Source organism: Scatophagus argus, chromosome 3 (assembly GCF_020382885.2).
Source record: "Scatophagus argus isolate fScaArg1 chromosome 3, fScaArg1.pri, whole genome shotgun sequence".
Taxonomy (NCBI): domain Eukaryota; kingdom Metazoa; phylum Chordata; class Actinopteri; family Scatophagidae; genus Scatophagus; species Scatophagus argus.
Genome location: NC_058495.1, coordinates 505,763 through 533,759, shown reverse-complemented (window position 1 = coordinate 533,759; position 27,997 = coordinate 505,763). Strand labels below are relative to the sequence as shown.

Here is a 27,997-nt window from a genome sequence, read left to right as displayed (position 1 = left end):
CTCTGTGTGCAGCTATTTTTAGAAATTGTGACTATCCACAAACTCCCCTCCCCCGTCCCTGTTGGAGTGACGGGTAGCTATGTCATGGAAATGTAGTCAAATCAACACAAAACAGCTCTATTCAACAATATCATTCTTAATTTTCTGAAATTTTTAACAGAAAACAAATACTTTGTTAAAAAAATTTTTTGAGACAATATGAAAAGAAACAGAGAAGAGAAATAGGAGAGAAACAGAAACTCTTGTATTTCTTTAATATATATGGTTAGAATTCTAGTTACGAAAAGCAAATTATATGCAACTGCAGGTTTAACATATTACTTCAACTAGATCCTCCAGCAAATTACAACACTTTTATATAACAAACCTATAAAAGCTAAGCTGATCTTTGAATATAAATGTAAACATATAAATATAATCTAAGCCTAATGATCATGTGAAAAAGTTTTAGAAGAATAGCAGGACAGGTTTGTTTTGTTGATCAAGTTCTCAGGAAAGAGGAGGAGGAGGAGGAATGGAGGTGTGGCTAGTTTCAAGTGGAATTCCCCTGAACTCACCTGAGTCCCTCCCTCAATCCTTTGAGGAGTATAAAGTTCCACAGGTGGTTAAATACAGCAGCTGATACATCTTTGTCTCGGAGACAGGTTATGCAGAGAACAACGCTCAACTTGTGAAAATTTTACAATACACTAACAGTGCAGATTGTCCTGGAGCATCATTCTTTTGCGTCATATTGTGGCTTGTGCTGTAATCAGGTAAAAGACTTCTTGTAATCAGCTATATAAGATTTAAAATCTTTGAATGATCATGTTTAGAAGTGACACATGTTTGACTATGTTCTAAAGCTGGTGAACAGCAAACAAATGTGTTCATTAGCTTAAATCTCTTTGATAGCTCTTGTACAGTCTTGTTTTTTGTTTGTTTGTTTGTTTGTTTTTTAACTGGTGCGTATCTTCTGTCGTTCTCAGTGTCTCCATGTCATCACTGTGCCTCAGCAGTGTCCTGACTTGTGCCAACCTCACCATGTATCAGACTGGCATATCTGATGTCCTTCCACAGCAATCCAGTGTGCTGCCCAGCATCAATACCTTGCAGGTCAGCAATCCAGGGTACAGCTCCAACATGAACGGTAAGAGAAACACAAACTGCTGCTTTGGCACACACTTTTTTCCTAGCGTTGCTCCGAGAGTTAGTTACATGTGTGACCTATGTGACAACAAAGACATAAAAATGTTTAGTTCCTTAATAATTATAATCCACTCTGACTTTCTAACTTTTCAGATGAAAACTAATGTCATAGTAAACACTATGCTTTATTTTTAAGCTTCAGCCAACAAGGACAATTAGTTCTCTGAACTTTGCTTTGATCTCATTTAGTCACTGTTGGTTCAATCATTTACCAGGCAGCCAATGTTTAACGCAGCATAACCGTTAAACTGAAGAATGCTGCCACCTCATAGTTGAAACAGGCAAGCCTTTGTTTTCCTGACATCACAGATATAAATGTAGACAAAGTAATGGCGCAGACTGGTATCAGTCCATCACTGAGAGCTGAGCAGGTAGACATGCTGTAGTTAATATAAAAAGTGAGTGTTGACAAATTGTTTGTGTAGTTTGGAACTTATTAGATACATAAAGGAATATCATGATATTTTTTATATGAAAAATATTCAACAGTCAATGCTCACTAGTGCTATTAGTGGTCAGAGAAATAATTCCAAAAACACTCTCTCTCCAGTTCAGTGGTACAGGCAGATAAGCCCTCAAAGTTGGACAGCTGACAATGTTCTGGAGTGGATCAGCAACCAAGTAGAGAGCACCAAATTTGATGCGAGCACCCTAAATTTGGCCTACTGCACCATGGATGGCCCCACCCTCTGTCAGATGAACAGGGACCAGATGATTGGACTCTTCGGCCCGCAACTTGGCGTACACCTCCATCAGAGTCTGCAGGACCACAAGACCAAATATGGTAAAATATGGTTGTGAAGCTTTCACAAACTCTTGACTTTGGTTTTCTTTTCCTGGATGAATAGTTTTGTGCTAAGACATCACATTTTTCATCTTTTCATCTTTTTGCTTTCCAGATCTGCAGAGCTTGTCAGGACCAGAGCTGAATGAGACCTGCCAGCTCTTGGACAACTTCCTGGATAACCTAAACTTCCCTCTGCTCAGCACCATTAGAATTGGGCAAGGTATGTATTGTATAGAGAATTTATGTATTAACATAAAATTGATATTTTGTAGAAATAATATGGCTGATATTTCTACTACCAGCTTCTGAGGAAGATGTCAGCAAGAGTGAGTTTGACTACAGTGAAGATTATGACCTGACCAGTTTGACCATGGAGCCCATGACACCTCTGGAAGACACAGAGTACCTGTCTGATAATCACTCTGACAGCGAGTACAGCTCCTCCTCCAACAGTTAGTATTTCAGCCATGTGTTTCTCGTAATTTTCTTCAACATTTCTACATCTCAGTTGCTTAAGAAGTGTATATCTCAAAAAATCCCTTGTGCACAGGTGGCATGTTTGGCTTTTCAAACCTCAGCTCACCAGAGTCTGGCAGTGGTGAATCAGACCCAGAGTTCTCCTACCCTCTGATTTCAAGTAAGTTACTCTCCTTGTATTCCACCATCTCAGTAGTGACAGTGAGCCTAAATAAACCTCTGTCAATTAACTGTTGTGTTCACAGAAGCACACATCAAGACAGAGAAAGGGGATTCTCGACTGAAGCGACCACGGGGACGACCTCCTAAACTCAGTGGAGAGCACAACAGTAGCATTTATGCCAGTTCAAAGAAAAGCAAACACGGTGAGGCCATGTTTGGATAATCAGCACACTGTATAATTTATTGTGTAAAACACTGGTCAAAAGGCATCTGTACATGAGCACTGAGCCATGTTACAAATTCTGTTTTGCATCTTTATCAGACTTCAGCTGCATCTGATGACCTGCATGTTTTATACGTTCATGCACACACATTTAGCTCATTGTACCCCACTGTTTGCAGCGCCTCGTGGTACTCACCTGTGGGAATTCATCAGGGACATTCTCATCCATCCAGAGAGAAACCAAGGACTGATGAAGTGGGAGGACCGCCGTGAGGGTGTCTTTAAGTTCCTCAAGTCTGAGGCTGTGGCTCAGATGTGGGGCCAGAAGAAGAAAAACAGCAGCATGACATACGAGAAACTCAGTCGTGCCATGAGGTGAGCTCATGTAACAACTTATACGGAGGAGTTGGATGAAAATGTCAGCAGTTTGATCAGTTTTCCGTTGTCTGCTCAAATCGCTAATGATTCATTATATATAGAGACATAGTTCAGAAGTTCAAGACACAGTTACTGAAACACAGGCTTTTGCTCAACGTGATATCTCTGAGCCAAGATAACCCTATGTTAATTGTAAAAGCTACAGAAGACACCATGTAACTGTTTTACAGGCTCACTGTATTACTTGACTATATGTATTATTGACTTAGAAACAGACTTTGACATGTAGAATTATTATAATAGACTGGAAACCATGATGTTTATATTAACTAACAAATGATTTCAGTAAAGTACAGCAGGTGTTGAAGGGGAATGTGTGCTCTGTCTTAAATCTGAACTAAGTGACCCTCTTCCTCTCTCAGGTATTACTATAAGAGGGAGATCCTGGAGCGAGTGGATGGCCGAAGGCTTGTATACAAATTCGGCAAAAACTCCAGCGGGTGGAAGATTGAGGAGATTGGCAAGGGCATGTGAGGCATGAGTCACAGAGCAGGTAGAAACCAAAAGTCAATCAGAGCGATTGTTCAGGAACTAGAAATACTTGTGTGGCCTGTCCTGAAAAAAAACCCTTGCCACCCTCTCAGATGTTTAAGACACTAACTTCCTTGTAGAAGGAAGGTGTTACAGAAAATGTAAGCCAGTGTTTTTGGCTGTAGTAGGTTTTATGAACCAATATTAAAGTTCTACCTGTTTTATGTTTTTGATTTATATCACTTAAAAAAACTTATCGTGTTTAGTAACTAAAATGGAAATTGTTTTTGTTGTGAGTTTGTCTTAGCACCTAGAACCTGATGAAGCAAACTTTACAGTTCTAGAGAAATCACTCTGGTGTTTGCATGCAAGTTTTTTTTGTTTGTTTGTTTTGTTTTTTTTACTGATACTGGACTCAGACTCAGCCACATCCGAGATTATGGCTTCACTTTGGTATAGGGGCATTAATGACTTTATTGTGGCACTTGATATATTACGTTCTTTTCCTTCTTATTTTCATATCACAGCCATATTATCAGTTTTCCTTGTAAATGTTAAATCACTTGTGGAGCTGAATATAGGACCACATTTGATCACATCTTCTAAAGGTAAACTTAATCTGAAAGACCAAGACATGACAGGGAGAGATAAACGTAGGTGATGCCTTTTCACATAATATAGTAACAATGTGCACTACATGTCTATTGGTATCACTTATTATAAAGTGTGTTTATACAATGTTTAAGTGAAAAAATGTTTAAGAGTGACTAGATCATATCTTGTGATGTCATATGTATAGTTTGTATTAATCAAACAGAAATCAGTTGCACGTTGTTTGTGTGATTATGTTAATGTGATTAATCCAGTCTGCTGTCATCCAGTTTGGGTTGATAAATGTATATGTCTGTGAATTAACCATATCATTCATGATATTACTTCATTATTGGAATAATGTTTCATATAAATAAATTTTGATATATTTAAATTGCTGTTGCTTGGGATTGATTTTAAAAGCAATACCTGCAATCTTTTTGGGGTATGTGTGACAATTGTGAATAATAGAGTACTTTTATTTCTTCATTTTCGATCACCTCTCAAAGGTTATAATCATAAAATGCCCTAAAAGTTTATAAAATCTTCTTCTCTTCTGCTTCCAATGTGTATTGTTGACATCTGCCTGTCATTCCTCTATGTACCGACTATGGGCGGGGTGGTTCTCCCTACGGGCCGAAATCGAACTGATATGATAGTGATTCTCAACATCACATAAAAAAAGAATACATGCAGTTCATTATAATTTTCATTATTATAATTTTCTTATAACTTGTGAAATGTTAAAATCATATTGAGGTGGTAGCAAAAAGTGAAACTAAACAGTTGAGATTTTGTTTTGCTTATCTTTTCAGTAATGTCATTTCTCATGTTGTTAATTGATTTCCTGCCTGTACAACATCCATTGCACGTCTGCCCGTCCTGGGTGAGGGATCCCTCCTCTGTTGCTCACCCTGAGGTTTCTTCCATTTTTTCCTGTTAAAGGTTTTTCTGGGAGTTTTTCCTTAGTCGATGTGAGGGTCGAAGGGCAGAGGATGTTGCTGATGTTATGTTAAGCCCTTTGAGACAAACTGCTTGTAAAAATGGGCTATACAAATAAAGTTGACTTGACTTGACTTGACTTCTAAGAGGCTACGACAGACTGTTTGACTTTCATTTATTAACTTTGAGAGAAGAAAGATACAATCTAGCCTTTCAAGCACTGCTATGCATGAAGAATGATCATGAAAACAGGGCCTCAAGCTTGTTCATATGATAGACTCACCAGTGTGATGCCAAAAAAAAAAAAACATGTAAGACCTGATTACTGGAGTGGTTTCACAAAATGCCAGTGTTACAAAATATCACTGATGAAAAGATGCCTTTTAATGTCACACCTGAAAGGTATAATTCAACCCAGCACACCTGAACATCAAATTATTATTCAATTCAATTCAATTCAATTTATTTATATAGCGCAAATTGACAACAAAAGTTATCTCAGGACACTTTCCAATTAGAGTAGAACCATAGAGTCAAAATCATAATGACAATGATAATAATGATGAAGTATACAGAAGGTATTATGGTGATTATGAAAACAATAGTGCGGCACAGTGGTGCAGTGGTTAGCACTGTCGCCTCATAGCAAGAGGGTTCCAGGTTTGATGATTTCCTAGTCTTAGTGATGTTTGTTGTGTAGTTGTAGTAGAGGCTGTTAGCCTGACATCACATAGATAGATTCAGGACTTCATCTCTGTAGGCAGATTCATCATCCCCAGAGATCAGCCCCACCACAGTGGTGTCATCCACGAACTTCACTATGGTGTTACTGGTGTGGGCTGGTCCACAGTCCGCGGTGTAGAGGATGTAGAGCAGTGGACTCAGCACACATCCCTGTGGGGAGCCTGTGCTCAGTGTCTGGGAGGAGGAGAGGTGAGGTCTGAGTTTAACTTTCTGTGGCCTGTTTGTGAGAAAGTCCTTGATTCAGGAGCAGATGAGTGGGTGGAGTCTTAGGTTGGACAGTTTGCTAACCAGGATGTCAGGAATGATTGTATTAAAGGCTGAGCTGTAAAGAGCACCCTAGTGTAGGTGTCTTTGTGTACCAGGTGGCTCAGCACATTGTGTTGGGTGATGGATATGGTGTCCTCAGTCGATCTGTTCACTTTGTAAGTGAACTGGTGGGGGTCAAAGGTTGGAGGGACACAGTCTTTGATGTGGCCTAGGACCAACCGTTCCAGGCACTTGGTGATGACAGGGGTGAATTCAACTGGAAGGTAGTCAATGAGGCAGACTGTGGATGATTATTTGGGTAAGGGAATGATGCTGGATGATGGAAGCCTGTGCCAGAGACAGGTTGAAGATTTTTGTGAAGACCCGGGAGAGCTGGTCAGCCTTTAGTACCTTGTCAGGAACACCATCGGGCCCAGTCGCTTTCCTGGGGTTCGCTCTGCTGAATATCCGTGCCACATCCTGTGGAGCTGGGAACAGATTGATGCAGAGGTGGTGTTATTGCAAGCTGCTGTGGTGTAGTCTTGAAGTATGAGAAGAAGTGTGGTGCTGGAGTGTGCAGCTGTGCTGGTCTGTCCCCTGAAGTCGGTCAGCTGCTGTAGTCCCTGCCACACCTGCTGAGGATTGTTGTTGGAAAGGTGGTCCTCTATTTTCCTCCTGTAATCCGACTTGGCCTTTCTGATTCCTCTCCTCAGGTCAGCTCTAGCAGCGCTGTACAGTTCTTTGTCACCTGACCTGAAGGTAGTGTTACAGCCTTTCAGGAGTAGATTGACCTCACTGGTCATCCAGGCTTTTAACTGGGAAAGACCTGGATGCGTTTCACTAGAGTGACAGTCCCCATGCAGAATGTGATCACTGCCTCTGTGAATACTGTCAGGTCCTGGTTTTCAAATACACTCAGGTCAGTGTCTGCAAAGCAGTCCTGGAGCTGGAAAAGTGCAACTTCAGGTCAGGTGGTGATGGTCTTAACAAGTGAGGCTGTGCTCCTTCTCAGAGGTGTGTATGCAGGGGTAAGGAGAAGAAAGATGTGGTCTGACTGGCCTAGATGTGGAAACTGTGTGGCTCTGTGTGCATGTTTAATGTTTGTGTAAACAAACCCACCCAATATCCCATAGAGACTGTGTCTGTCCCCCGACCACTTAAATTAATTGAATTGAGAATTAAATGTGGACTGTTAAATATTAGATCTCTCTCATCTAAAGCTGTACTAGTGAATGAGTTAATATTGGACAATAATATAGATTTATTTTGCTTAACCGAAACCTGGCTTCGGCCAGAAGAATATGCCAGGTTAAATGAATCCACTCCCCAAAGTCATATTAATACTCACATTCCTCGAGACACCGGCCGAGGAGGTGGAGTTGCTGCCATTTTCAACCCAAACCTATCATTTAGTCCAAAGCCCAAAGTCAACTACCATTCATTCGAAAGCCTTATTCTTACTCTCTCACACCCTACCTGGAAAACAATACAACCAATTTTTATTGTTGTAGTGTACCGCGCTCCTGGCCCATATTTTTACTGGAATTTCCAGAGTTCCTATCGAGTCTGGTCCATAAAACTAATAAAGTTATTATTATGGGTGATTTCAACATCCACGTGGACGATAGTAATGATAGCCTTCGCGCAGCATTTATCTCTCTCTTAGATTCAATCGGCTTCTGTCAGTGTGTACATGAACCCACTCATTGCTTCAATCACACTCTTGACCTTGTTTTGACATATGGTATAGATGTAGAACATTTAACTGTCTCTGAACAAAATCCTCTTCTGTCTGACCATTGTTTAATAACTTTTGAATTTATACTATTTGACTTTATACCACCAAGAAAAAACTCCTACACTAGATACCTGTCTGATAGTGCTGTGGCTAAATTTAAAGAAACAGTTCCATTGTCATTAACTTCAGTATCATGTCCCCATACTAGTGAACAATACAATAATCCCTCTCAAATCGACCATTTCGTGAACAGTGCTGCAAGTTTACTAAGGACGACTTTAGACTCTGTTGCTCCGCTAAAAAAGAAACTCATAAAGCAAAAGAAACTTGCACCCTGGTATAATACAGAGGTTCGCAAATTAAAGCAAAATGTGCAAAAACTTGAGAGGAAATGGCGTTCCTCCAAACTTATTGAATGTCGCTCAATCTGGCAAGACAGTGTTAGATTATATAGGAAGGCCCTACGGACTGCCAGAGCAGCCTATTACTCAAAATTAATTGAGGATAACAAGCATAATCCCAGGTTTCTCTTCAGCACTGTAGCCAGGCTGACAGAGAGCCACAGTGCTATCGAGCCTTGTATCAGAATCAGAATCAGAATTCCTTTATTAATCCCTGGAGGGAAATTCTTGTTTTTACAGACATTGCACATGCAGTATTCCCGACCAAGAAAGGAGAAAAGTGCAGAGTATAAAAATAGGATAAACAAAAAACTAAAATCTCAAGTACAGGTATTTACAAAAAACTGTATTCAAATTTTTTAAGAAAATTTAAAAATACAGGTATGTACATGTGTAAAAGAGCCAATATGTACATTGTATATACAAGTGAGTGTGTCCGTCACAGTGCTGAGTTTAACAGTTTGATGGCGACAGGCAGGAATGATTTCCTGTGTCGCTCTGTGGTGCAGAATCTTCAGTTTCTGAATGTTAAAGTCTCCCAGTATGATAACTTTGTCTGAGTTTATTGCTAAGTATGATAGAAAGTCAGAGAATTCATTTAAGAACTCAGAGTAAGGCACTTGGGGACGGTACAGCAAATAAGAGTGGTTTATCTGCTCTCCAGTGGGTGTGAGAAGCTAAGAGTAAGAGATTCAAATGAGTTGTATTTAGCAGTGGGTTTAGAGTTAATATGCAGATGTGACTGATAAACTGCTGCCACTCCTCCTCCTCCTCTGCCAGTATTTCTGGGAACTTGGTAGTTAATGTAGCACAGAGGGGTTGATTCACTTAAACTCATAAATTCATCCTGCTACAACCAGGTTTCTGTGAGTGACATTATCAATATGGTGATCAAGTAAGACAAGACAAGACAACTTTATTTGTATAGCCCATTTTTACAAGCAGTTTGTCTCAAAGGCCTTAACATAACACCAGCAACATCCTCTGCCCTTCGACCCTCACATCGACTAAGGAAAAACTCCCAGAAAAACCTTTAACAGGAAAAATGGAAGAAACCTCAGGGTGAGCAACAGAGGAGGGATCCCTCACCCAGGACGGGCAGACGTGCAATGGATGTTGTACAGGCAGGAAAGCAGTTAACAACATGAGAACGACATCACTAAAAAGACAAGTAAAACAAAATCTCAACTCATAAAAATGGTGCACAGAAGAATGACAGGCAGATGTCAACAGTGGAGATTGGGTTGGTCATAGAGCCGGCTACACTTCAACATGAAGATCTGGATGGAGAGATACCTGCAGAAAGATACAGAGAGAGAGAAAGGGAGGGAGAGACACAAAACTACGAGGAGAACTGGACACACAGTTAGTGACATAAAATAATGAATTGTATGTTAATAGATAGTTAATAGATAGAAGAGGAAAAGGAGGAGGGGGAACTGCTTGGTGGATCATGTTTGTGTCCCCCGGCAGCATAGGCCTATAGCAGCATAGCTATGATAGAGATTTAAAGATTAACAGTTAGTCAGATCTATTCTACCTGTGGCTATATATCAAGAGGTGAGTGTAACCATGCCTACCAGCCCTACACACTTTGTTTGGGGCTAACTATATGCTTTACTAAACAGAAAGGCACTAGTATCAGATCATTTATTAGCAGAGATTTAGACATGAGGTATTTAGACATATTTAATAAACCACATTTATTATTTAACTTGGATTGGTTATCTAAAGTAGTTGATTAATAGTACTTGATTTTAACTAGGTTTTTGTGAACAACTACTAAAGAAAAGTTATCTCATGACACTTTCCAATTTCAGCAGGTCTAGACCAAACTCTTTAATTAAATTGTAATATAGAGAACTCAACATTCCCCCTTGAGCAAGCACTTGGCGACAGTGGTGAGGAAAAACTGCCTTTTAGAAGGCAGAAACCTCGGAGCAGACTCCAACTCAAGATGGGCAGCCATCTGCCTTGACCAGTTGGGTTGAGTGAGAGAGCAGGAGAGCGAGAGAGAGAGAGAGAGAGAGAGAGAGAGAGAGAGAGGGAGGGAGGGAGAGGGGCACGGGGGTGGGGAGAAGGAGCACACAAGCAGAGATGCATAACTGCAAGTCAGTTGAGCAGCTGCACGCGTTACCATGTAAACAGGCCCCCACCTCGCCCCAGCCCCTCCCTTCCCTGTCAGCCAGGGAGGCTCTCCTTGGAAAAAGAGAGAGAATCCTTGATCACCCCAGAGAAAAAGGTAGCGAGAAAAGGGCCCTCGAACAAATGCTTCCTGCGACCAAATGAAAAGTCGCAGGGCTCTTTCACCGTGAGCACCGGGCACTTGTCTACTAACGTCATGTCGAATTTCATCTTTCCTGGTCGTATACGGTCGTACTAGCAGGATAGAAACGCCTTGGTTTTTGGGATCGGCATCGAAAAACTCAACCGAATTTAACATGGGAGTGAATGAGAGGAGGGAGACGCGCTCCCAGCGCTTGAGGAACTTCTGACCAAATACCGTTGTTGACAACGCCATCTTACCCGGGACGAAAATCCCTACGTTCTGATATGTAATTTGTGCATGTGCGATACACTGCGGCCACAGACGAAAGTTGTTCAGGTTTTTTCAGCTGTTTTTCAGGAGCTGAAAGTTAGAGTGCGTGACATCATCACGGCTTGGCGGGAAAATTTTTTCGTCGCTCCAAGATTTTCATAAAACTTTGAACGTTTCAAAAAAATTGAAACACAAATGTATTGGAGAAAATTTAGCCCCAACACTCCTTACCTGTTTAAACTTTGAATGGCGTCTCTAGGTGAAACTATCGCAGCTATTGGCCCACTAATAATAATAAGAAGGAGAAGTATGAGCAATAGTAATAGTGGAACAATTACTATTTTACAATTACAAGTACAATTACTGCACGCACTCATTCTAGTGCTATTGGCCCACTAATTAAAATAGATTATGACTAAACAGTAGTAAACGCAGTGAGTTTCGAGAAGGACCGCAGCAGGAGGTCCAACCACGATCCATGGGAACCTGCACAAGAAAAGCACAAGGACTCCAGGGAAGAAGTTGAGTTAGTGATATGCGGTAATGGGACTTAAATGTGTGCAGAAGGAGAGGGAGATCCATGCTTAGTGCATCATGGGAGGGCCCCCAGCAGTCTAAGCCTATAGCAGCATAAGTAGGGTCCGGCCTAGGCCAGCGCTAACTATAAGCTTTATCAAAAAGGAAAGTTTTTAGTCTACTCTTAAATATAGAGAGGGTGTTGCCTCCCGGACCGAAACTGGAAGATGATTCCATAGTGGAGGAGCTTGATAACTAAAGGTTCTGGTTCCTGCTCTCTTTTTGGTGATTCTAGGAACCACAAATAACCCTGCATCTTGGGAGCACAGAGTTCTAATTGGATATTATTAGCTCTTTAAGATAAGATGGTTCCTGATCATACAGGGCTTTACATATGAAGAGGAGAATTTCTAACTCTATTCTGAATTTTACCATAATACGTAGAAATACCTGACAGACATAATGACCTTTTTCCTTTTTCTTTAAACTAAGGATAAAAGCAAAGAAAGAAACCCAAATGCAGAAAGAAAAAAAATGCAGTCTCCTGTATTGGCAGCTTCAGTATCAGGCCTTTACCCAGGAAGTCAGTATTTGGAAAAAAAAAAAAAAAACAAAAACGGAAAAATATATAATCTTCACAAAACATGAATAATTTAATTTCTGACCACATCAACCCTTTGCTGGTCATGATGCATGAATTAGCTCTAAATGTATCCTAATCCACATGTAGTAATGCAGAAATCATTCACGTGCCTTTTAAATTACGCTGAGCAGGTGGTTTCTTTATTATGTGACGTGTGATTCATCCATCCATCCATCCATCTTCTTCCGCTTTATCCGGGACCGGGTCGCGGGGGCAGCAGCTTGAGCAGGGATACCCAGACTTCCTTCTCCCCAGACACTTCCTCCAGCTCTTCCGGGTGGACCCCAAGGCGTTCCCAGGCCAGCTGAGTGACATAGTCCCTCCAGCGTGTCCTGGGTCTTCCTCGGGGCCTCCTCCCGGTGGGGCATGCCCGGAACACCTCCCCAGGAAGGCGTCCAGGGGGCATTCGGAACAAATGCCCGAGCCACCTCAACTAGCTCCTTTCGATGTGGAGGAGCAGCGGCTCTACTCCGAGCTCCTCCCGGGTGACAGAGCTCCTCACCCTATCCCTAAGGGAGCGCCCCGCCACCCTGCGGAGAAAGCCGCTTTCATTTCAGCCGCTTGTATCCGAGATCTCGTTCTTTCGGTCATGACCCAAAGTTCATGACCATAGGTGAGGGTAGGAACGTAGATTGACTGGTAAATTGAGAGCTTCACCTTGCGGCTCAGCTCTCTCTTCACCACGACGGGCCGGTACAACGACCGCATTACTGCTGTCGCTGCACCAATCCGCCTGTCAATCTCACGCTCCCATCTTCCCTCACTCGTGAACAAGACCCCGAGGTACTTAAACTCCTCCACTTGAGGCAGGAACTCTCCTCCAACCTGAAGGGGACAGACCACCTTTTTCCGGTCGAGAACCATGGCCTCAGATTTAGAGGTGCTGATTCTCATCCCAGCTGCTTCGCACTCGGCTGCGAACCTCCCCAGCGCATGCTGAAGGTCCTGGCCTGAAGAAGCCAACAGGACAACATCATCCGCAAAAAGCAGAGATGAAATCCTGTGGTTCCCAAACCAGACACCCTCCAGCCCCTGGCTGCGCCTAGAAATCCTGTCCATAAAAATAATGAACAGGACCGGTGACAAAGGGCAGCCCTGTCGGAGGCCAACATGCACTGGGAACAGGTCCGACTTACTGCCGGCAATGCGGACCAAGCTCCTGCTCCGAGAGTACAGAGACCGCACAGCCCTTAGCAAAGGACCCCGGACCCCATACTCCCAGAGCACCTCCCACAGGATGCTACGGGGAACACGGTCGAATGCCTTCTCCAAGTCCACAAAACACATGTGGACCGGTTGGGCAAACTCCCATGAACCCTCAAGCACCCTGCGGAGGGTATAGAGCTGGTCCAGTGTTCCACGACCAGGACGAAAACCGCATTGTTCCTCTTGGATCCGAGGTTTGACTATCGGCTGGATTCTCTTCTCCAGTACCCTGGCATAGACCTTCCCGGGGAGGCTGAGGAGTGTGATCCCTCTGTAATTGGAGCACACCCTCCGGTCCCCTTTCTTAAAAAGAGGGACCACCACCCCGGTCTGCCAGTCCAAGGGCACTGTCCCTGACTGCCATGCGATGCTGCAGAGTCGTGTCAGCCAAGACAGCCCCACAACATCCAGAGCCTTAAGGTACCCAGGACGAATCTCATCCACACCCGGAGCTCTGCCACCGAGGAGCTTCCCAACTACCTCAGTGACTTCAGCTTGGGCAATGTATGGACCCGCCTCAAGGTCCTCAGCCTCTGCTTCCATAACGGAAGACACGTCAGCAGGATTGAGGAGGTCCTCGAAGTATTCCTTCCACCTTCCGACAATATCCCCAGTCGAAGTCAGCAGCTCCCCACTTCCACTGTAAACAGTAGTAGCAGGGCACAGCTTCCCCCTCCTGAGGCGCCGGATGGTTTGCCAGAATTTCCTCGAGGCCGACCAATAGTCCTCCTCCATGGCCTCCCCAAACTCTTCCCAGACCCGAGTTTTTGCTTCCGCAACCGCTCGGGCTGCCGCACGCTTGGCCCTCCGATACCCGTCAGCTGCCTCGGGAGTCCCACAAGCCAACCATGCTCGATAGGACTCCTTCTTCAGCCTGACGGCATCCCTTACTTCCGGTGTCCACCACCGGGTTCGGGGATTGCCGCCACGACAGGCACCAGAGACCTTACGGCCACAGCTCCGAGCAGCAGCTTCCACAATGGAGGTGGAAAACATGGTCCACTCGGACTCAATGTCCCCAGCCTCCCTCGGAATCTGGTCAAAGTTCTCCCGGAGGTGTGAGTTGAAAACCCCTCTGACGGAGGGTTCCGCCAGACGTTCCCAGCAGACCCTCACAACACGTTTGGGTCTGCCAAGTCTGTCCAGCTTCCTCCTCCACCAGGAGATTCATGTGTGATTCATATAGATCTTAAACCGTACAGCACAGAAGATCTTTACAGTCACCACAGTTTCAACATTGCCTAGATTTGTCTCACCAATTCAGCATCTGACCAAATGATATATGGTCACAATCTCCACTGAATAAGTTTAGCAAAAATTCAATTAGCAAGCCTAGCTTTTGCACATGCTGTTTACATCACACCTCTTTAAGCTCCTAGATTATTCTCCTTATCTACCAATCACAGCTTATCACATTCTTCTTTCATCAATCATTTGCAAGCCGTCAAACCTTAAGACTCTCTGATGTCACTCAGCTGTCATTTCAGGAACCATGAAAATTGTTGCATAGCTGCTTGCCTGCATCACGTTTGCTCTCCTTTTAATTTGCTTGTGCCTCTTTTGTGCTCACTTAAGTATTATTATTATCATTATTATTATTATCATCATGAATCCAATTCCCTTTTAGAGGATTTTGATCTGGGCTATGAGAGTCAGTCGATTCACCTCCCAGACCTTCCCACACCGGATCCATAAAATCGGCTCTAGCTCAAAGAGAATTTGAGTTATTAGTTTTCCAGTTAAGTTTAGTTGTAGTTTCTCCATCCTTGGGATCCAGCTTGACAAGATGCTCTGCTGCTCCTGTTAATAAATGCCTCAGACTCTAAAATGCCTCAGCATCTGTAGCCCATGCCCACAGACTTCTTAGTCCAGCCTCTTCCCCCTGCCTGTCTTGAGTACACCAGAGTTCTCTCACCACGCATCTGGCATCAGATGTCCTTGCATCTTTCCCTCTGCAACTAATCTCCCCAGTTAAGATAAAAATTCTACAAGGCAAAGACACCAGTCTTGTAATCTCATTCCCTCAACCCCAGAATGCAATAAGAAAGTTTCCAATAGTGACAACATCACAGCCTTTATTAAAACTGACGATCCCCACTTAACATAAGACCTGTCGGTATGAGAATTTCAGCTTTTGGGATTTACAGAGATCTGTTCTGCTCATCCTGATAGAAGAGAGATTGAAGTCACTGATCAGCGACCTCAATCTCAGATAGTGATAGTAATATAGTGGTATCTGTTTCATCCTTTGGCTCTCCTCCCTTTCCAGTGTTTCATGCTAGTGCTGTAGACACTGCTATTAATATATCCATCCATCCATCCATTTTCTATACTGCTTATCCGTCAGGGTCGCGGGGGAGCTGGAGCCTATCCCAGCTAACTACGGGCGAGAGGCGGGGTTCACCCTGGACTGGTCGGCAGTCAATCGCAGGGCCAACACACAAAGACAGACAACCACACACTCTGACACTCACACCTAGGGGCAATGTAGAATAGCCAATTAACCTAATGTGCATGTTTTTGATATTTGTGAGAAGGTGAGCACCCTCCTTCTCACTGTCTCCCACGAGGGATGCGTTTTGATAACGTGGCCTGCGAGGCAGCGTCAGACAATTAAAACTAAAAAGACTTTTCGGACTTTGTGGCGCATGTATACGCGTGTGTGTGCGCACACACATACACACACTCGCACGCACACAGAGAAATGGACTCTATCGTCAGTTTATGTATGTTTTAAATGCTTGGTGACATGTTTGGCGTGGCGTACGCCATGGACGCTTCGGCGCTGAAAATTCAGCCCGCTGCGTCGCTCACTCACCACAACCACAACTCACTTGTGTCAGTTTTCTCCCCGGTTTAGCATCCAGGCATGTGGTGAGGTACCCACTACTCGTCCACCTCTTCATTTCAGTTTGTAGAGACTCTGGTTTGTCATACACTCACAGTCACCTGCACTCCCGTTCCGGCTCCACTGCTTCTCTGCGGAAGCGCGCGCCGCTGCAGGGGCGGACTTTATTGGGCACAGGGCAAGGGGGCACATCCCATTGCACTCAGGGGGTTTCTATTTTTTATGGTGTTGGCTATGTGGTGTTTGTGTATAATTATTGTATGGTGTGTAAATATTTGGTGTGTGGATAAATTGAATAATGCATTATTTATTTATTTTTGTATTTATTTATTATGATTAGTGTATTGAATGGACCATTATGTTTGTTGGTAGTCCCCTCTATAATGGTTTGGACCGTTTGGGCTCAACAAGCAGCCCTATTTAAAGGAGCCTCATTTTGCTCTTGTTGTTCCTTGGGAGAACTACCATGTGCTACTGTGAGTGTTTGCTATTGCTGTTTTTGATTCCTGCATTTTGTCTGGCTGTAAAAACCTTGTGTTCCGGGAGAATAAAAGGGCTTTTCCTGGCACCTGACGCTTTGCTGCCTCCTACTTTCAACCTCTTCCACCTGAATCCGATCTTGCTGAGATCCCGGTATTCGGGGAGACCACTCTGGTCCCTCACAATATTCCTCCGGGAGGAAGAGTACCCGGAGAAAACCCACGCAGGCACAGGGAGAACATGCAAACTCCACATAGAAGGGCCCAGACCGGGATTCGAACCTGGAACCCTCTTGCTATGAGGCGACAGTGACAGCTAACCACTGCACCACCGTGCTGCCCACTATTAATATATTTTCAAGGAAAAAAAGATTGCTTTTCAGTGAATCATCTCCTCAGTTTGGTTCACCCCTTACTGTTCCTGTTTTCCCTTCATTACACTACAGTGGATAATGTAATCAAACTGATTAAACCAGCAGGTCAGGACGCTGGGTTATCAAAAGCAGACATTATAGATAGGTTTAAATTATGCTCATTCACCAATCTCAGTGTCGTCTCTTTGGCATAAAGTCAGATTCCAAGTTTTATTTTGTCAGTAGCCCATGCATATTGAACTTGATGTCTATGTTGGCAACATTAAACTCCCATCAGTGCTCCTCCTCCTTCTCAATGATTTTTTGCCAGTTAACTCACCAGCTCTGGTTCCTCTCTGACAAAATTAAAACTCATCACCGTCACTGAACATTATCAAAAGCAAACTCCACATTGAAAGACAGAGCTGACTGTAATGGTGCCGCAGAGGCAACGCTGTCTTTTTGGACACACAAGTGCAAGTCAGAACCGTTCAGCAGTTTCTGCCTATAAATAAAAAGAGGAATTGTTTCAGATTTTGATCTTTACTGTCCAATAGAGGAAAATTAAGCACACCTTCATTCAAGACTTGAACCTTCTCTTACTCTTTCTCTCTCCTTTTCTCTCTTTCTGTCTCTCAAATAAACAAGAGTGACAGATAGAGGACGGGATCAGTGGTTTATGCCAACCCATTTTGTTTGGGTCTTATACTCTTGGCACAACACTTCTGTAAGACATAAGAAGATAATACAAAGGAAGACAGCAGAGAGGACCAAACATAAAGAGTTTCTTTCAAAGTTGTAAATTTTTTGTCAACATTCACATTTGCCACATATGATGTCAGGTCTTTCTAGTTTGTTTCTACACCATGCAGGCATTAAAATTTTAATGCATATTTGTAGGGATGCATGAAGCTGGGGATGGGAGGAGAAAAATATGAAGCAATGAAGGTTGGGGTAATAGTGCCAACAACAGATTCAGTCTACTTTCATTCCTTATTGCACCCAACTTCATGTCTCAGTTTCTAGTTGATTTAGGACACCACTGAATCCCAGACAAGAAAAGATGCATAAATGATTTTTTTGTCATGCGTGACAATGGAAAATAGTAGCATCATCAATTTCAGTACTTTTCAATAACTTCCACCACTTGCATTTTGTCAGATTTTTTAAAATTTTGTGTAATGCCTATACTAACAAAGAAAGAATGGTGTACTTAATGAGATGCTGTTGACAAAGAACTGAAATGAAAACAAAAAATATAACATGTAAGGCTTGCCAGTCTGCATGGTCATACAAAGTCAAGTACACCACAAGTATCTCACATTCTCACAAATGTACAAAGCCTGAAAAATGTAGGTCGCTCTCTTTAATGAAATCGAATGACGAGAAATTATAGTCGTAATTTTTCCTTTGGTTCTAACTAAGGTATTTATTCAACAGGGCTGACTTTTGTTCAAACCACTACCTTGGTTCAACAAGTACCAGTCAAACTTGCCACCAACAATTTGTATTTACATCTACGTAGAGGGGCTTCAATTGAGTGTTTTAGTGTGAGGCCTGTACCGGCTGCATATGAGACTGCTAAGCTGACTGTGGATTGGCTTAGTAGGCTAGTTATATTTATTTAGTGATTACATTTATTTTTATTACTTTTTGCTAGAGAGTTGACCATTTAATTAAATTAACAAAAACAAATAGCCAACCTGTCAAAATTTTACTTTTAAACAGTCAACTTTCAAAATGTAAATTATTTTCCCCATAAAATCTAAATATAGGATGGAGAAACAGTAATCAACAAAATACCACTGTGTAATACTACTGTCATTGCCTAACAATGAAATTATAATTTCATGCAGCAGTGGGTCAAACCATGGCCACTGCTGAGGGATCAGTCTGTGTGCATGGGGTGAGCTACCAGGTGAGCTACCAGGGCTTCACCTGTCTGAACAGAGTGCTGACTCTGAATAATTGGGCAGGTAGGTAAGAAATCATCTGGAATATATCTCTTTCACTCTCTACTCAAACACCTCTGGGTTTATCCCAACAGAAATGACACAAGCCCTGGATGACAAAAGAGGTGCAAGAGGAACACCAACGTCAAGTCTGGTGATGGGGCACAATACAGTGCTTCCAGAACCAATCTGAAGAGGGGCTTCAAAGGTGCCAAGGCTGCCTATATGAGAAGGATTGAGGACTGCTTCCCGAGCAGCTACTCTAGGCAGGTGTGGCAGGGGTACAACACCTCACCTACCACAGACCCAGCAAACTCCCCCTGAGGACGGTGACACAACAGAGACTACACATCCTAAGAACCACTTATCACAGAAACTGCTTGTGTCCTTTTATTGCTGCTACACAGAGAGCATTCTGACTTACTGCATCTGCGTGTTGTTCTCCGGCTGCACAGCTGTCCTGTCAATGTAGTTAGTACCTTGACAAGATGGATATTATATTGTCTATATTTCAGAACACACAGAAGGAGTTTGGAAATACAATGATGGAAAAGTAAAAATGGTATTGACAATGTTAAAATAACACTCTCTGGAAGGATTTTGTGAACAGCAGTCATGTTTTCAAGCCTCATCATTTTTGTCCTGCTTTCAGGAAAAATCAATCATTGTCTTGGTATCAGCCCTGTTGTAACATAGAGTATAAAGTAAAAAAATAACCATATGGCCAAGTTGAACGAAATAAAATTTGTTTGTAACATTTTCTGAGAAGCAAACAAAGTACTTGCGCCTGCCAAGTGTACATGAGTGGTCACGTGATGGTTCTTAGGCATGTTAGTATGATTGGAGAATAGATATGAATCATCATCATCATCAAGAGTTGTTAGTGAGTCAGTAATAGCTCTGCTCCAACCTGCAGAGGCAGGGTTGAGTAAGGACACTCACATACCTGCAGCTTCCCTCAGGACAAACATTACAAAAATTCACCAGAGGGTGTTACATGTGATTCTAACATGATTTAAAGCGTGATGCACAAGGGACTTCAAAAATGTCCCCTGTTGGATTGGTGGTCCCCTGTTGGCAAATGTGTAAGAACATTAAAATCCACTGTTAGATTGATTTGAAAGTGCAGAAACACACACATACACACATACACACACACACACACACACACACACAGATAAAGACACTATCCTAAGTAAGGTGAGAATGACTCTGCTCTCCTCCTACTAGGTCAACATACCTGTCTAGCAAGTAAATTTGGCCACTGGCCAGAATATGTGTGTAGCACGTAGCTTACTGTAAACCCCACAATCTGTGCCAGAAAAACAAGAGAGGGAGGGAGGAGTGGATTTTTACTGCTGTGTTCTCAGTGCATTGTCACTGGATAAAGAGTCATTATGCCCTTCCCCATAGTTACTTATTAAATTAACCTCTTACACTTTCGTTTTGTGCACACTATGAAGGATGAAATTGTTATTGTTATTAACCTTCCAGAGTTGTAAAATTTTGTCTGTGAGTATTACCAGCCATTGTGCAGTTTTTTGTTGTCTGACTTTAAATGCAGACTTTTACTCCTGGAATTCTTGTATTTCATTGCAAGTACCTGGCACAGGTGATCTTCTTAGATCACCTGTGGGTGATTTAAGAGGGTATCTCATCTATTAAAAATTAACTATTTGTCAACTGAAATGCCCTACAAATGTTACAGCTTTGTTGAAAAGTATGCGTTCCTGCTAAGAGAAGTTAATGTTAAAGAGATGTTCTCATCACTCACTGTGTTGTAGCTCTGTTAGTGGAAATGTTATGTGGGACTTCCAGGTTTGTAAGACAATATATAACCAAAAGTATGGTGACAGCAAAACAAAATACATGGACACCTTATTATATGTATTAGTTGAACATGTAAATCTAAATCAACATTATTAACAGACATTATTTTACAGATGTAATCTGGCTCCAGGAATTTACATTCAGCGACATGATCATTGGTGAGGTCCTACACTGATGTTGAAAATAAAGTGTTCAAGTTCTTCTCTAAGTTTTTGGAGGATGAGGTCCATCCATCCATCCATTTTCTATACCGCTTATCCGTCAGGGTCGTGGGGGAGCTGGAGCCTATCCCAGCTGACTACTGGCGAGAGGCGGGGTTCACCCTGGACTGGTTGCCAGTCAATCGCAGGGCCAACACACAAAGACAAACAACCACACACTCTCACACTCACACCTAGGGGCAATCTAGAATAGGCAATCAACCTAATGTGCATGTTTTTGGTATTGTAGGAGAAAGCCGGAGTACCCAGAGCCACGCAGGCACAGGGAGAACATGCAAACTCCACATAGAAGGGCCCAGACCGGGATTCGAACCTGGGACCCTCTTGCTATGAGGCGACAGTGCTAACCACTGCACCACCGTGCCGCCTGAGGATGAGGTCAAAATTAAAAAAAACATGTATTTTTCTTTTTACCCATCATACTATTTATCCATCTAGGTTGTTTTGGTGTGAGTTACCCAGCTTGGGCTGTAGAGATGTCTGCCTTCTCTCAAATATAATGTAACTGGATGGCAAGTTCCTACATGAAACCTCTTACAACAAAATCTGTGGATTACCTTGGGGAATCTGGTCATGATATCTGAAAACAGACATTGATGTCTAGTTTTTCAAATGATTTTTTGGCTTTTTGGGCACTGCAAGTGAAGTGCCATCTAGCTTCATAATATTGGAGGGAATGCATTTCAACAGTTGATATCTCCAAAACTCAGCAATTTACACCAAAGCAACCTAGATAAACAGCACTACAGGTAAGTACGTATTTTTGATATTCACCAAACTGGGAAACCAGTTCTTTATAGGATTGGTTGTTGAAGCACAACCAGCAAACACAAAGTTGGAAGTCCACTTTGTCTAAAATATCACTGCTAGCTGTAACAAGATTTTCCTTCCAATTCAGTTACTCAGGTATGAATAATTCATGCCATCAGGGTTCAAATCACAAGGGCTAAAATTACAGCAGTATTTGTAAACTTCTCCAAATGAGCACAAGGATGCTTTTACTGCAATATATGCAGCCATTTAGCCATTGGATCACCCCTGTCTGCATCATTTGTCTCATAACACAGAAGTACAGATTCTTTCAAGCTGTGACTATCATGATGGATTCCACCAACCCTCCACTGACATTTCCAGTCAGAGTCATTGCTTTACTGATAAAAGCTGATTGTGTGTTATGATAGAAACCACTCCCTGGGGTATGACCCTCACTATCTCAGGCGTCTGCCGGGAAGACTTTATTGCTGGGTCTTATAACCTTTACTGTCAACAGCAAACATTGCTGCTGACTTGAAGAGGATCGGAGGGATCTAGAGAAATATTCATGGCAAGTTAGCAGGGGTGCTAACAATTACATATATTAATATTTGATTGGTAAAACCCCCTAATGAAGATATTTTGTCATTAATTTCTATGCTCTAAATTAATACACTGTGTGGATGTTATAAACATTGATCTGGAGACTGAATGGAGATGTGTAAATGAATACAAGCAAAATTCAAACAGACCTTAACGTGTTGACAAATATCAATGTCCACTTTAAATATACAAATATATTGTCTTACTGTTATTTTTTTTTCACCTTTTAAAAAAACTTCCGATATTTGTAATGCCCTAATAAAATAAGAATTTCAGTTTATGGATTATTATGCTAATGCCAAATACTAACCAAAGTAACAAGGTAATTACTGAGATCTTGCAACACATTTATAGTGTTGGGCAGTCAAATGATCAATCATGCTCAAAACAAGCCATCGGTTTATTCAGATATTGGTGAATAAACTGTCTAAATAAATATCCTCTTCTTCCTCTCCCCTACTATCCTCTCATCAGGTCAACACATGAGTCATTATTTTATGTCACTAACTGTGTGTCCAGTTCTCCTCATATTCAATTCAATTCAGTTCAATTCAATTTTATTTAAAGTGTCAATTCATAACAGAGTTATCTCAAGAAACTTAAGAGGTGTGTAAACAACACATGCAAAAAAATGAAAAGAATCAGAGAGTTTTGTGTATCTCCCTCCCTCTCTCTCTGTATCTTTCTGCAGGTCTCTCTCCATCCAGATCTACATGTTGAACTGTATCCGGCCCTCTGACAAACCCAATGTCTACTGTCAACATCTGCCCATCTTGTTCTTCTATAGTGTTATTATAACTAATTTGAACAACATATCAGCTAAAAAACAAATACATACAATACATAGTCTTCAGAATTTCCAATTATAACAACCTGTCATGTTTGTCCATGCATGTATGTTTCTCTCTCTCGTCCTTTCTGTCCTGTCCACCTCTTCCCCCCCCTTCACCCAGTCGACTATCAGCAGGATGGTTCTCCCTTGTGAGCCTGGTCCTGCTCAAGGTTTCTTCCTTTTAAAAGGGAGTTTTTCCGTGCCACTGTCTGCTTGCTCGGGGGTTCAGGCTCTGGGTTTCTGTAAAGCACCTAGAGACAATTTTGATTTTAAAAAGTGCTATATAAATAAAATTGAATTGAATTGATTATGTAAATCTTGCCTTGTGTTGTTCAACTTTGAGTGGTTAGTAGACTAGAAAAGCCACTATATCAATATAGTCAATTAATCTAAGCTACTTTCTTTGGAGCTCAAAAAGCACTGGTAGTGTGATAGTAGGGGTTCACTGGTTGGTGCTACAGGCACACCCACACTGGCAAGAATTAAAATTAAATTTTGGTTGTCAGTTTATTTCTTCTTTTGTTAACCAAAACTGTAAGTTCTTGCTGCTTTTGAGGTTTGAGGCATTATGAGGTTAAGAAGAAGAAGACGTGAAAGGGTTTTTAACTCATATCCTCTCCACTGACTAATCTATTGGGCTGATCACCGATGGGATGATGATGGTTAGGATATGGCTACAACTTCAAAGTGCAATTACCTACTCTACTCACAAAGAACAGATGGTAGCAGGCTGGACAGATTCTTCCCATCTATACAAGTGAGACAGATTTGTCTGCTGTCCAACTCAAAGACTATTATCAGGGGGGCATAGCCCTTATCCTTGATGCTACTATAAGGTTCAGAAAGCCACTGTAGAGAGTATCTAACTATCAGCCTGTTGCATCTCAGATTGCAGCTATGGTGGGTATAAGGGTCATGGGATTCCCAGTTGGAGTGCAGGAAAGCAGCCCATATGTAAAAAGAAGGTCCCGTCAGTTTGTCAAAAGGTATAATTTTTTGAGACAAAAAACTGCAAAGGTAGTCTGGAAAGTTGCTAAGTTGCGTGCACTCTCAAAGAACCTTACCTGATTTAAGTGAGGGTCGTAATAATAATAATAAGGGAATCATCACTGGTATTATTTGGCACCAAGCATCATTCATTCTGGAGAGGCTGAACCTGTCTAGAAAAAATTTAGTGATCTGCAATACAAAACACTTATTTTCTGTAAAGAGAATTGTCTCTCAATTACATCAACATGTCAAAGTCAAACAAAGTCCTCTAAATCTCTTGAAAAGCTGAACCAGGCAACTAAATGCAACTGTATGAAACTATTATGAGAAAGCAAAATGTGTCAGTTTACTGTCATGTCATGTCAATAATAGTGGTACAAGCCCAACTCACCACTTAGACGACACACAAACTGGTGACACAACAGATACTGCTTGAATTCATGCACACAACTCAGTAACAGTGCTCACAAAGACACCTGTTTAACTGTAGCATATACTGTACATGTAACTCCCTACTAATTACAGTCTATTGTGGAAACACTAAAACTTTTGTCAAAGGAATTTGATCCCATCGGCAAAGACTGTCACACTGAAAGAAATGCAGACACAGGTGCACACCCGCATAAACACATAGATTATTTCCTCCTTGGTTTCCTCATAGCTGAATGTATGATATAACAAATTCCCAGAAGTGGCTGCCCTCCAGTTTGTGTAAAGCACTAGACAATTACTAACAGTATTGTTGTCTTGTATTGTTATTGTTGTCACTGCGCTTTCAGTGGCGTCAAATATCAATTTTGGTCCTCGTGTTGAGTATATGTCTTGTCTTTCCTCTCCTTGGTTCCCACTTCCCAGACTGTATGAGGGAAGTAAGATTATGAGAATGACAGTGTTTGGGAGAAAAAGGTTGATTTGATGCCTAAGAAAATGAGACTGAACTCTTGACTAGTATAACCAGATTGTGGATTCATGTGTGACAGTACTGTATATCTTAATGACACTCACTTCTCTAGTGTTCATTAGCTATTGTCTAAAATAAATGATGCAGCCTGAGGACTTCATTTTACCAACAGTAGAAACCAGGAGTTGCTCTTTTATTAAGCAAAAATGGAATGCATTAATGAAAAAAACAATAAAGCAACAAATAAGTAGTGCAGATGCAGCTACATGATAAAGGTACAGATGTGCACAATGAGGAATAAGGATTCCTTTGTAATAGCAACTGTGAAGGAAATCAGTCATGCCATTTGGCCAAGCATACTTAATGAGATAATTTATGTATGTCTTCTGGCACTGATTTTGTGTGTCACAGTATATCTGCCTTGTCACAATGTATATAATATAATGTATGCATTTTGACCTGTAATAATAATGAATCAAGACAAATTCCAAAGGATTTATCCCTTTGAAAGGAACAAATGCAGAAGGCAAGTTGACAAGTGAGCTTGTAAATACTGCACATTTTCACTTTTTTAATTCTAGTTTTATTTATTATTTTTCTTTACAAGCATTCTCTTTTGCAATATTTAAATTTAAATTTTTTATTTACCTATTTTTTGGTAGCAGGGGCATAAAGAATTTCACTGCACATTGTACCGTGTATGATTGTGTGTGTGACAAATAAACCTATCTTGTATCTTGTATCTTGTAATACATGTTTCATAAAGTTGCTTGAAAAAAATCACAGGTCACACTTTTTGGCTAAAATATATGGTCAATTTTTAGGAAAATCTGACAATTATGGTCGCTATGATCCCCAAAGCACTGACTGACACTGTCTGCTTACAGCCTCACAAATAATATCAGAGCTGTCGTATAATGTGGCCTCCCACACAGGGCCTATCTCGGCTCTCCTCACCCTCGGACCATGATCTACAAGGACTGCAATGCTGCCTGCAAGGTAGACCTGACTGACTATTAAAAAATAGCTACAAGTTCTGCCACACTATATTTTCTTGTTGAAAGTAAAATGACAGCATGAATATATAGCAAGCATTAATTGTAGATGCTTATAAAAAAAAGTATTTTTCAAAAATAAACAACTTTTTTTGAGTTTGAGTTTTGAGTTTTTGAGTTTGAGTTGAATTTCAAAGGCATAATGTTAAAGACTTTACTTAAAGAGTGTACCGTTCCAATAAATGTTTGACCGTTTGTAATTTTTTTTCTTCTTTCTTTTTAAATTTAATGCGTTTTTACAAGCCTTTTATTTTTTGCTTGACCATGCAGACTAGATTTAATCAGATTGTATCACATTTTGTGAGCAATGCAACAATCACATATTCTTTCAATAAAAACTGTAAGAGATCCTGGTTCATGATTTCAGAAACACCTTAAATACAAGAGTAACCAACAAAACTAATATAAATAAATGTTGTTTTGCTTCTAAAAGCTCCAAGTGGATTCATTATGACACATTGCAAGCTCATTGAACCTGTTTACACTGAGGCTGGAGGCTCACAGAATATATTAACATTGGGACTCTTTCAACAGCTGGCCTAGTAACACAAAGCACACACTGATAGCAGCAAGCAGTAATCCGAAGATGAACAAATAGTGCGGCAGTCGCAGTCATTCAGTGGCTAAAGTAAAGTTAGCTAAAGTACACCAGAGCAGTGAACAGGGGCGTCCAGGCCAGACAGCCTTTTTGGACTGAGGTATATTCATGACAGCTATTTTGCTTGTGTTTACATGATTGTAGCAATTAACAGAGTTGTTCATTCATGTATTTATTAGCTTAAAAAAACCGAAGGGAGGGGGTGGGTTTTTTCATTTGAATACACTCAGATATTGCTGGTTTGCTGGTTTCTCCAATCAAAATTTGACCACTTTAGTCAAATGTTCTTCAAGAATGTTAATATTTCAGTAACCCACAGTTTATCAACAGCAATGTTTGAAGCATATTTTAACACTTGTTTCATGTATGTTTATATATAGCAATATTTTGAATATGAACTTGAAAATACCCTGACTACTGCCAGAGAGCGTAATTAATAACACATTAAAATTTAATGGAATAATCTCACAGTTTGTAACATGTGAAAAGACATATATGCCAGCCCCCTGTCAAAACCATGTTTGCAATTGTGTTACTAGCTGAAACATTTTCCAAACATCATAAAGATTATTATTTATAACATTCAGTGCACAAATATTTCTTCTGCTACACTGGAGAGAGAAGTATTCATTGTTGTCAGGTAGTTCACTGGTGGCAGAATGAGGAAAATGCCCTTCCTGAGTTGCTAATGCTTCAATACTGCCCCCTCTTGGCCTGAACAGGATCCAATACTTATCTATTTAAAATGACAGCAGACTTATTAGTATGTTGTCTGCATATGATAGTCATATTCTAATAACCAAATACTAATAATGTAAGTATACAGTATTCTAATAAGAGAAAACTATAGAGAGGAACAGAATGCTAATCACAGAAATAGTGAAAGTGAAAATAAAAGTGCTGTTTTTCTATCATGTCAGATATTCTATCATGTCAGATATTCTCTTTTCAAGTAATTTGAAAATAACAGATTATGCAAAATGAAATGATTGCTTTTGTATAATTTCATAATGAAGGGATTTGTTGAAAACATGACTAATAGTGTTCCAACCTGTTGTAAATGGGGACATTGTGCTGTGTGTGTGTGTGTGTGTATAATATAAGTAAGTCGAAACAGTTTAACGCTGTCATCAAGCCTGACTGTTATCCAATGCCTTGCATGAAGGACTGCATCGAACAGGAGGGAAGTGCAAAATTTATGACTAAATTAGACCTTCTGAAAGGCTATTGGCAGGTACCTCTAACACCTACAGCCAAAGAAATTTCAGTG

The 27,997-nt window shown here is 41.3% G+C and overlaps 1 protein-coding gene and 1 long non-coding RNA gene across 2 annotated transcripts; both read left to right on the top strand.

Moving 5' to 3' along the window:
* The first annotated feature begins 595 nt into the window (after positions 1–595).
* On the top strand, positions 596–4,728 carry elf3 (E74-like factor 3 (ets domain transcription factor, epithelial-specific)). The gene is made up of 9 exons (XM_046379926.1): positions 596–755; positions 969–1,129; positions 1,739–1,972; positions 2,088–2,195; positions 2,278–2,427; positions 2,526–2,612; positions 2,698–2,817; positions 3,017–3,212; positions 3,638–4,728. The coding sequence occupies exons 2-9, from the start codon at positions 976–978 to the stop codon at positions 3,747–3,749; spliced, it is 1,161 nt and encodes a 386-aa protein (XP_046235882.1). The 5' UTR covers positions 596–755; positions 969–975; the 3' UTR covers positions 3,750–4,728.
* Positions 4,729–20,126: 15,398 nt separating this feature from the next.
* On the top strand, positions 20,127–23,272 carry LOC124054252. The gene is made up of 3 exons (XR_006842340.1): positions 20,127–20,456; positions 20,888–20,932; positions 23,043–23,272. It is a non-coding gene; the product is annotated as an uncharacterized LOC124054252 (long non-coding RNA).
* Positions 23,273–27,997: the final 4,725 nt, after the last annotated feature.

Excerpts from the sequence above, each read along its gene's own strand:
- elf3 (XM_046379926.1), top strand. The coding sequence starts at position 976 with ATGTCATCACTGTGCCTCAGCAGTGTCCTGACTTGTGCCAACCTCACC. Across the intron at positions 2,428-2,525 it reads GTACAGCTCCTCCTCCAACA|GTGGCATGTTTGGCTTTTCA; the intron begins GTTAGTATTTCA and ends CCTTGTGCACAG. Across the intron at positions 2,613-2,697 it reads CTCCTACCCTCTGATTTCAA|AAGCACACATCAAGACAGAG; the intron begins GTAAGTTACTCT and ends TTGTGTTCACAG.